This window comes from Erithacus rubecula, assembly GCF_903797595.1.
Source record: "Erithacus rubecula genome assembly, contig: SUPER_Z_unloc_2, whole genome shotgun sequence".
In the NCBI taxonomy this organism is placed as follows: domain Eukaryota; kingdom Metazoa; phylum Chordata; class Aves; order Passeriformes; family Muscicapidae; genus Erithacus; species Erithacus rubecula.
In genome coordinates, this window is record NW_027635860.1 from 11,134,769 (window position 1) to 11,145,666 (window position 10,898).

The 10,898-nt window shown below is 48.9% G+C and overlaps 2 protein-coding genes across 2 annotated transcripts in view; both read right to left on the reverse strand.

The window, feature by feature from the left end:
* Positions 1–1,956, reverse strand: part of LOC306814736 (serine/threonine-protein kinase PAK 3-like) — a gene marked incomplete at its 5' end in the record, with an annotated part of 8,120 nt that extends 6,164 nt beyond the window's left edge. The window contains one exon of the mRNA XM_079331104.1: positions 1,878–1,956. Within this exon, the coding sequence (XP_079187230.1) occupies positions 1,878–1,956 (79 nt within the window). The remainder of the gene's footprint in view (positions 1–1,877) is intronic.
* Positions 1,957–4,338: 2,382 nt separating this feature from the next.
* LOC306814691 (serine/threonine-protein kinase PAK 3-like) lies at positions 4,339–5,957 on the reverse strand. Its single transcript, XM_079330987.1, has 4 exons — positions 5,722–5,957; positions 5,238–5,434; positions 5,008–5,145; positions 4,339–4,763 (listed from the first exon to the last, which is right to left on the reverse strand). The coding sequence occupies exons 1-4, from the start codon at positions 5,915–5,917 to the stop codon at positions 4,662–4,664; spliced, it is 633 nt and encodes a 210-aa protein (XP_079187113.1). The 5' UTR covers positions 5,918–5,957; the 3' UTR covers positions 4,339–4,661.
* Between the last annotated feature and the right edge of the window lie 4,941 nt (positions 5,958–10,898).

Below are 10,898 nucleotides of genomic sequence, written 5' to 3' on the forward strand. Positions count from 1 at the left end.
GTCCTTCCAGGGGCCCGTGTCTCCTAAGTATCCCGCAAGGCTGTGATCTGCACCTTTGGACCCCTCTGACCGCTGAGCACAGGCGGCCTGCACAGACTCGGGACACCAGGGCTCACTTCTACACTGCTCCTAATTTAATGCTGCCCGTTGCCTGATGCCAAGAACTTCTCGGCCCTCTCAGCATCCCAGCAAAGAGATGCTTCCATGTCCAAATTCAAAACTTATCAGCCAGGGTGCCTGGCTTGGCTGAAGCAGCACTAGGTCATGCAGACATAGAGCCGCCAGCATCCTCAGCCACAAGGACCAAGGGTTGACTCATCCAAAACCTGAAGCTTGTCTCTGCACCAAAGGCACTGGCAAGCACAGGTGCAACTCACTGGCTCTGCATGCAGTGGCTGTGGAGGGACAGCAGCTGGCGTCTTGATGTCTCTTTGCTTCTCTTTTGCCTCTTCCTCAGCAAGAGAGGGAGCAGAGGAGATGCTGAGCCTGCTGTGAGGCCTGCAGACAGAGAGCAGTGAGAGAGACTGGGAGCAGGCAACCTTTAGGAGCTGGTTTCTGTTGACTTGCGTATACAGGAAGAGGACGGGAATCACAGAGTTTGACGCAAGTGCATTCAGAGTCATGAAAATCCTACGAGGATGGGTGAATTAGCTGGGACTCCATCTTGCTGTGCATTTTGGCTGCCGCACTTGGCTTTCATCTCTGCAAAGGCTTTTCATTGGAAAATGAGGGCAGAGCCAGTGCTCCCTTTGCTACTGCTGAGGCCAACAGCCACTTGGGCTTTCTATCAGCCTCGCAGGCTGGCACTCTACGCTCTCCTGCAACAGGCCAAGCTCACAGCTTGCCCCACAATTCTTAACACGCCAGCAACGTCACAAGTTCCTTCGCCACTCACCAAAGGACCGTCTTGTCTCCATGTGCGTCTGAGGTGACCTGCAGCGAGCAAAGGAAAAGGAGACAGATGCCCTTAGAAATGTGCCAGTCTTGTGGAGTAGCACAGAACAATTTAGTCCCAACAGAGAACATTTCCCCTTTCCCAACATGCCCCCAGGAGCAACCGTTCTTTCCCACGGCAAGTAAGAGAACAAGAAGGGACACTACCCTAGGCTCAGTCTACATTTGGACCTCTTGTGCCAGGAGGGAAATAGAAACATGGTCACGGAATTGCCTGCTGCTTTTTAACAAGCCGGACTTTCTCTTCTGCCCAACAGCTCAAGCCATGTTTTCCTCTCCTCCTTGCTGCATTTGATGGACTTCTTCAGAAACTGCGTGCAGTAATCCCCATCCATTTTCTGAAGACCATACCCAAGGAAAGCTTCCCCCTCGGGCCCTCTTCCCTGTGCCAGCTCTCTGCTGAAGAGCCCTGGGAACGCCTCCTGGCTTCAGCAGCAAACCCTAAACTGGTGTGAACTTTGTGCTGCATCGCCAAGGCAATCAGTGTCTTGGCACACCATAAAGGCTGGAGTCAGACGGCCAAGGCCCCTAAATGGCAGAATGTGCAGCCAAAGATGCTTTCCCTCACTCCCAGAGAGAACCGCAGCACGTTTACAAGTGTTTCTGAGGATCTCTCCTTAGAGTCTGCACCTTGCAGGTGCTCCAGGTTGAAGCAGCAAGCTGAAGGAATGACAGACTCCAGTGGCACGCACTGTCCCGTGCAGGGAACGCAACCTGCTGCAGGTTGCATTGCAAATGCTCTCCAGCCAGCACCTGGTACAGACACCCCTTTTGGAACTGACCCTATTGGCAACACATTTCCCACAGTGGGGGCAGCTGAATGGTCCTTTTGCTCCCAAATCAACTGGGTCACTACTCAGGCACAAAGAGCAGAGTGAAGCACAGGCCAGGTGATGTGACCCCCAGGAAAAACCTTCACTTACGAGTCAGTCGCACCAGGCAGTAGCCGGAAAAGGCAACAGAAAAAACGGTGCAAGCCGCGGCACACACTCTCCCGATCATTTTAGCGGTGCTCTGCAGGCTTGCACACTGAATGTCAGCTGACGGAAGAAGCAAGGCTTCTCTCAGGGTGCCGGCCGTCTGCTGAGAACCCTTTGATCACACGGATCCTCCTGCAGCCGGCGAGCGCAAGAGCTGCTCTGGACAGCGAGGCCTTGCGCGCACCGGGACGACGCTGTGCTGACAGCTCTGTGACGTGGCACCGCTTCCGTGACCTCACAAGAGCAGCTGCTCTGCCTTTGTTGCCGTACTTGTGGCAAGCAACTCCATCTCCTGTACAGCTGATGCACAGGAAAAGCCTGGCAGTTTCTCCTCAGGCATAAAACACCAGCAAAAATCCTCACGCTTCATGAGGCAGCGCTCGACACATCCCAGGCGGTATCAGAAAATGCGCTGGAACAGCTGGCACCCAAGAAATGCCAGCAAACGTCTCTTTTGGTCTCCAGGTCTTTGAATAAAACACAGTCTGCTTCTACCTTCTGGCATCTCAGTTGCTTCTCAAAAGCCAAACTTCTTCAATGATATTCAGGGGGCAAAAGAAGCAAGGCAAATCAATTTCCAGGCCTATTGCCCTGTGCAGTTGCTTCTCGAGCACATGGATGTGTGTTCACCTTAGCTTTGACTCAGTTTGGAGCCTCGTGACCTCCCTTTGTGTCAGGGAGATGCTGGCTTATCTCCTGATGCAAAGTTCTTCTCGTCCTGCTTGCTGTTCCTCTGGCAACTTCAAGTCTCAGAAGATCCAGAAGAGCCGTGCGCTCCTTCTTGGGCTGCCACAGTTTTGTTGCGTTGCAGCTCTGGCTGCAGCCTGTGGCCCACGGCTCTGCAATGGCCTGCAGATGTCGAGCCCGAGGAAGGCCCCTTTGCAACAGTCCATAGCCGCACTCTCACAGGTGTTTGCCCAGGCTCCGTGCTCCCTGGAAGATTCCCTGCAGGCATATGCATAGCCAAATGCCAGGAGAAATGACCTGTACTCACTGTGTTCTCTTGCAGAATCCCAAATGAAAGACAGGAGCCAGCTTGAGAGAGAAAGAAAATACTGGGTGCCAGGAGGGATCAAGTGCATGCAACTCCTCTGGAAACCAGCTCTGCTCACCCACAGAACAACGGTCCCAGGCTTAGCTCACTTTCCTGGTGACTCAGCCCACACAGATCCTCATCTGCTGGGCGTGAGGGGAGGGTCCGTAGTGACGCGGAGTCCCCAGGCAGGTGTGAAGGAGAGCCACTTGATTAGAGAACGTTCCACACTTTTCACTCATAAAAACATCATTCAACCAATCCCCCTGAAGCACAATGTGAACATACCGTGCTTTTTCTACCTCTCCAGTGGCCTTTCTAGCTCCAATTCAGCTGAGTCACTTTCCCCCAGTCCTTTCCTCCTCAGCTGCAGTAGCAGGCCTGAGGCATGATTTTACAAGGCCTTCCCTTTGGGAGCTTTGGCCTGTGTGCAACAGGTGGACAAGACAGTGTTTTGGAGGGGCCTTAGGCTGGGCTCTTCACACTTCAGATGCTGAGGGTAGGATTTGAAAATCAATGCTACTGCAATGGCCCTGCCCTTCCTGGTTGAAAAAAAAGACTGATTGTGGCACTCAGTGCCTTGAGTGAGTAGTTGAGAAGGTTGTAGGTTACACGTTGGACTTGATAAGCTCAACAACCTTTTCCAACCTACTTCATTCTCTGTCATTTTTCATAAGTGTGAAATTCTATTGCTGAAAATCTGCAGTAGATAGCCACAAGAGTTCCCTCCATTTGAAAGCGTCCGGTTTTCCCCATTTGCAAGTCAGCTCCCATCAAGCAGGCAATTGCAGGGCTTAGAGAAGGAAGAATGACACCTCAGCAAGGAATGCCGAGCGCAGGCCCTCGGATCCCCTGGAGCAGAGCACCTTGAAGGCCCAAAGCATGAAGAGAGGGAATCATAAGGAAAACGTGTGCTTCCAGCGCTCCTTTACTCTTCCATAGCCAGTGACCGCCAGGAAAGTGGGGCAAGCGGGGCCGGGTCCCTCCTCCTGCCCCGCTGGGAGGGGCGGCTGGCGCTGGAGGATTCCAGGGCGAGAGGGACAACATCTCTAGAGGGCAGCTGGTGTGGGGCCGCTGTCAGGGGGCTGTGGGGCGGGGAGGGGACCCTCCGTGAGGGGGAGGAGTCTTGGGCCGCTCGGAAGCAGAGCAAAGCCATGAAAGGGAGAAGCCATCTGCAGCACACGGCTTCCAAGACACGGACCAGTTCAGAGCCAGCGCGGCAAGGAAGGGAAACTACCAGGGCTCTGGAGGCTTCTGAGCTTTTATTGCCACTCCTACTGAAACTAAGGGCTGCAACTGAGTGTCTTCTGGCTACTTGATCATCTTCATCTTCCTCATTCTGTCTTCCAGCTGGTTTTTGGAGCACTGACACGTCGCAGCACGTGCGTGGCCAAGTTCTTCTGAGTCTCAGCTTGTTCTTTGATAGCTTCATTCTTATTTCTCCTTGAAGGATAATTCTGAACTAGCCTACATCAACAATACATCTACTCTTATCTGAACAATGCTGCATTAACAAAGCTTTCTAGACTCTACAGTCCTAACTAAAACCTAAGTAAACCTAAGAAAATCTGCAAACATGGAATGTCCTATGTCTGGCAGAGCTCCTTCTAAAACTCAGGGCATGGCTGAATCTCAGTCTAAACAGCATGCATCCCCTCTGCACTGCTCTCAGCGGGCGGGGCACAGGGTCTTCCTCAGGCGTAAGCGTCTCCTCTCCACTCTTTCTGCACTTCCTTGGCTGAGGTGATCAGAGCAGCCAGGCTGGAGGCAGGATCGCCTGAGGTCACAAAGGGATGCTGCCCAGAGGAAAAACACAACAAGAAAGAAACCCTTGTCACTTGGCAAGACCACAGGCTCCAGCAGGATTTATTTCTCTGGCTCCCGGGAAGAGGCACAAAGAGGACCGAGGGTGCCATCTGCCCCTGGGCCTTGCTGTGCTGCACCTGTCTCACCCAGGCCCACGTGGCCCACCCTCCTCTTCATCCCTTCCTGCGGGGCTCCTCAGCTCGCAGGCCCTTTGGCCGCTTTGCTTTTTCTCACCTGCAGCAGTTCCTGGGCAGACCAGCGCCTGTCCTCGTCTGCCTGCAGGCAGCACCGCAGGAAGTCGCGCAGGAGAGCCGAGTGGTGCCTGGGGTTCTGCAGTTTTGGGGGCCCGTTCCTTTCCATCAGTTCAAAAACCTTCAAGAAATGGCAGAGGACACTGCGGCTGATCCTTTCCTAGCCACAACAGCTCTGACCACACGAAGCCCCCTTTAGGAGCTCCACCTTACCCTCAGACGGGCTTCCCTCTGGTAAGGAGCTTCCCCTTCCACCATTTCCAGCCCCATGATCCCCAGCGACCAGATGTCCACTTTGGGGCCGTAGGCTTCTCCTCTCACCACTTGCGGTGCCATCCAGCTGGGAGTGCCCACCCTGGAGCTGCGCTTGCTGCGCTCGCGGCTCAGCTGAGCACAGAGGCCAAAGTCCGCTGAGGAGAAACACAAAGCCTGTCAGAGGCAGCTCCCCCTGCCAAACCGGCCAAAAGCATTGCCCACCCCAAGCCTGAAAAGGCCACCACGCTGCAGCCGGCTGCAAAAGCAGCCCTGATCTGCTCCCACGGAGGAGCTGCAGCCCGCAAAATAAGGCTTTGGCTGCCACAAAAACACCCTCACCTTCCTCACACTGGCCCAGCAGCACTTCTGGGCAACTGGCAGTCACCCTGAAGCAGCCCCGGAGCACATGCTGGCAACGCTGCACCTGCCCAGGGATACCCACCCAATTTGACAGATCCGTCCATGCCCACGAGAACGTTGTCGCTTTTGACGTCTCTGTGGATGACTTGGCGGGAATGAAGGAAACGCAATCCTTGTAGGCACTGAGAGAGAAAGGACGGAGGCAAGGGGAAAAGTTCAGCACCTGATGACAAGCTACAGAAAAGGAAAGGGCTCCATGAGACTGCCAGCTCTGTCATGGAGTTGAGAGGCAGGGCACAACATCACGGTGAGAAAAGAGAAAGGGAAAGAGCATGCTGCTTCAACACTCTCTGAAGAGGTCTCTCTTCTTGGAAGGCATCTGAAGATTCCTAAAGCCCTTGCTGGTTTTGGTAAAAAACACATGAAACTTGGCTAAGAGGCGGAATGGCAAAGAGTTTCTTTGGTTAGGCAGGGCTTGCCCTCAGTGAAGCCGTACTTGCTGCCTGGAAACACCTTCTTGTCCTCCGTGTTCCTTAGCAGAGTTTCTAAGAGGTTCTGCTTATGATCTCCCCAGGCACAGACACTGACAGATCAGAGTTCCCAGGATCCTTCTTTGTATCCGTTTTTATAATGGGTACAAATGTTTCTTTTTTTCCAGTTAAATGGGACTTAAACTTATTGCCAAGACTTTTCAAATTCCACAAATAGTGGCTTGGCAACTACAACAACCTGGGATTCATCCCATCATGTCTGTTATGGGCTGATGTTTGGACTGGCTCCTCTCCTTGCTTCCCCCGTGCAGCTGCCGGTCCCTCCCTCGGATGGTTTTATCTAGGCTGGTGTTTTCTGGCTCTCTCTCTCTTGCTGTGCTTTGGTTGTGGGCTGTGTCTTGCTCTCTGCCGTCTGCTCAGCTGTGACCCCCTCCCCTGGTTGCTTTGGCCGTTTTTTCCCTTTTCCCCCAGCTGTTTTGTCTGTGCCCCTGTGTTGGCTTGTCTTGGGTTTGCTTTTGCTTGTCTTGGGCTCGCTTTAGCTTGTCTTGGGCTTGCTTTGGGCCTGCTCCCGGATGCCCCTCCCCCTCTCTCCCTTCTCCCTGCTCCAGGGATTTGCACCGACTCCGGAGGACAAGGATCTGGACTTCGGGGGCCGCTGCTGGAGGTCGGCTTGGGAGGCTCTGCCGCTCTCCCCGGCGAGGACCGGCTGGGTTCGTCTCATCTGGGTTTGGGTTGGGGAGTGTTTCTTTTGTATTTTTGTTAATAAAAAAGTTTTTTCCATTTTCACCAGAAGAACAATTCTTTCTGAGCTCATTGAAGGAAGGAATTGTAAAAAAGAAAAGGGGGGGGGGGCCCTTTGGAGCTCTTTTTTCCCCAAATTTGTCCTAAACTTGGACATACTTTTTGGGGGTTTCGGCCTTTGCTGGGTTCGGCCTAGAGTGTTGGCAACAACCTGCGTAACTGGGATAGGACACAATTTATCTCCCTGTTCCCTCTCCTCTGTCTCCTGCTCTATAGTGCCTAGCAGGGTGCGATATGCATGTGCTGGGGCCCAGCTCACTGTAATAATCCTTTTCTCTTTAGAACCATCCTGGCACTTCCCTTTTAAGTAGCTTGCAACCTCGATTGGATCCTGAATCTTTTCAGTTGGGAATTCCCAGATTATGGGGTCAGAAAATTCCTTTAAAATCTGGCCCATTTTCTCCCATTTGCCATTCCACTCAAGATTCCTCCTGCCGAGCTTGACTCCTAAATCAGGAGTCTTCCCAGCCCCTTTAGAAATCTCAGCCTTCATTCTATATAGACTGTAAATGGTGCAACAAAGACTTACTAAATTAATTACCATAAAGATGATTTCCTTAATACTCAGGGAGATCTGAATGTTTTCTAATAAAGATGTAACCGATTCAGAGGAGAGGAAAGGAAATAAAGGCAGGAAATCTTCTTTGCCTGCTTCTCCTCTAATAAATAACACAAACCATGATTTATACATTCCTGAAGCAGATTCCAACATTCTCATAAATCTCCTGTAAGCCATTGCAACCAAGCCTAGCCCGATGAGCATTTTTGTCAATATTCCTTTCATACAAAAACTACGCATCAAAGACAACACCGGAGCTATCTCCGGATGAGTAAACAGACCCATTGACCACAAAGGCATCAAAACATCAAAGAAACCTAACGAGCCGACATACAAACAGGTCCCCACCACGAAAGACATTATGGATTTAAGAAACTTAGCCATGCCGACAGCTGAAACCAACATAGTATTAGATAAAAGTTTTTTCCACTTTTTTCTGGTGCTGATAACGCCAAGGTCGCGGGTTCGATCCCCGTACGGGCCACCAAAAAGTATGTCCAAGTTTAGTCCCATTTAACTGGAAAAAAAAATTTACAAAAAAGACCCAATATTGAATCATTAAATAATAGAATTTTCTAGGTTTGAAAAGACCTTTAAGACTGAGTCTAGCTAGCCTGCGTTTTCCACCCTGCCACCAAGCCTTGTTCCTCAGAGCCATATCTGCATGTCTTTGAAATACCCCCAGGAATGGTGAGCCAACCATACAACAACCTGCTTGTGCTTGACAACCTTTTCCATAAAGAACAAAATCTGAGACCATTTCCTATTGTTCCATCACTTGTTACCTTGGAGATCGACCCCCACCTGGCTACAGCCTCCTCTTAGTCAATTGTGGAAAGTGACTGAACCTCCTTTGTTCCTGGCTAAACATCCTCAGGTCCTGCAGCTTCTCCTCATCAGACTTGTGTTCCCTTTGCCTACTGCATTGCCCTTCTCTAGACTCTTTCCAGCACCTCAGTGTCATTTGTGTCGTGAGAGGCCTAAAACTGAATGCAGAATTCAAGGTGTGGCCTCACTAGCACTGAGTGCAAGGGATGGGCATCACCCTGATCCTGCTGGACACAGTATTTCTGATTCAAGCCACAATAATCTTGGGCTTCTTGGCAACCTGGGCATACAACAGTTTCATGTCCAGCTGTTGACCAGCACCCCCAGGTCCTTTTCTGCCAAGCAGTTTTCCAGGGATTCTGGAGAGAGGCTGAGACACTCATTAGTGATTAAGTCCTTTTTACTGCACCATTGCCCTCCAGGGTGATAATTTTATTGTATTAATTTCCTGCCCTGGGATAAGGATGTATTGGAAATAGCAAATCTGTACTGGTAAAGGACTACAGAGAGGTGAAAGACCCTAATGTAGTAGTTTCACAGACACAGTCCTTTGGGAGGATCTGTTATACTTCCCCAAACAGTACTTCACAGAATCACATTGTTGAAAGTAGACCTCATGAGATGTTATGTAGTCCAAACATCTGTTCAAGCAGAGTCAGCAAGAGCAGGTTTGCCAGAGCTGTGTCTAGCCACTTTTTGAGTAGCTCCAAGAACTGAGATTCTGAAACCTCTCTGAGGAACTTGTGTCAGAATTTAATGATGCTTTCAACAAAAACAACAACAACAACAACAACAACAACAACAACAACAGATTCCTTGTCTTCAAATGGAATTTCATGATGCCTTTGTGCTTTTTGCCTCTTGTCTTGTCAGTGAGAAAAGCCTCATGCCATCTTCTTTATACCCTCTGCTTGAATAATAATGAGATTTCCTGCCAAGCTTTCTTTTATCCAAAAGGTTCCACGTCCTTCAGGCTTTCTTCATGAGACATGCTCCTGTTCATTAATCAGCCTCATAGCCCTCCTCTGCTGAGTAGAAAGGAAAGATGACCCCTCTCACACTGCTGGTAATGCTCTGACAGCACACTGCAGGCCCCTTTTACCATGACAATATTTTGCTGGCTCATGGTCAACTTTTTGCCTGCCAAGACAGACTGCCAGTGCTTTCTTAGCAGCCCTGCAAAGAACAGGTCAGCCCCAAGTGTTCTTTGATGCCTGAGGTTGTTCCTCCCCAGGTGCAAGGCTTTTCAATTCCCCTTGTTGAATTTTATGAGCTTTCTGTTAGCCCTTTTCTCCATTTCTTCCTTGCCCCTCTTAATCACAGCACAAATAATTTGTCTTCCAACCACTCCTCCCTGTTTTGTGTTGTCTGTCTTTAAAACATACTAGGTGGTATGAACCAAAACTGTGCCAAGAAATAGACTAATAGTGAAACAATATGAATGAACAGAAGCTAATGGATTTAATTCATTCATCAGCCATCTCTGCCTAATGTATGACATAGATGTCATCTAAGCCACGAAGACACTGATTTATTTTTCCTTGTTAAGAAATAGTCACAGCATTTAGTCTATATGCTGTTAAAACAGAAGTGTTTATATCTGATGTATAAATATTTTTCTTTTACTAATCAACAAAATACTCAGGGTAGTTCCTGCCCCTCCTCCCCCTCAACTTCTTCAGTTCTATTTTCTCTTGTTTGTCACTAGGTTTCTGCATAAATTAGTACTACCAGCACAAGGGAAACTACAGGTGATATTTTTAGAAGTTATTTGAATGAAGCTGTCAAACATAGGGCTACAGAGTATTGAAGAAAACATTAAAAATCTGCTCTGTCCAAAATGTAACTCAAAAAGCAATTGAATTCTTCACTTTGATAAATAAACCTCAGGACATACATAGCTTTTATAAATACATAGAAAACTAAAAAATAAAATGTAGCCCAGACACCTTAACTGGGCAAGCAGAAATAAACATCAAAACCAAATGAATAACAGTGAAAAGGAGATTAAAAGCATGTTCAGAAAAGCAAGAGAAAAATATTGTAAGAAATCTTCAAAACGTGTTTCTGCTTCTTTTTAAGAAGAGCGCATGCTTTCTGATGAAAATAACATTAGACAGATTGCACTGTTATGTTTGGCATGAAGCATGGTGCTGTAAAAAGAACTGCTCTTTTCTTGTGGCAGTGCAGCAGCTTAGTGACAAGCACTCAGCATGCTCTGCCTCTGACATGGTGTTTTCTTCTATATCACCTAGAAAAAAGTTGGACATTCATAAATATTCCTGAGCAAACTACCCATTTGTTTTTTGCCTTTTCTCTGCTTTTGTTCTATTCAGAGCTGTTTTTTAAAATTCTAGAGAGCATCATTAAAAATTTTCAATAATTTCCCAAATGATAATTGAAGATCTTGCACTTTCTTTTAATAAAATTGTCATTTTGTTGTATTATTACCTCCTTGGGGTTCTCAGGAGCTAATTTATGTGCTGTGATTTTGCTCCAACAAAAACATTTAAAGTACTTCAGCACAGGAAGGAATTCCTCTCTGACCAAGGATTTGAATTTGGAGTTGTGGAGTTGTGC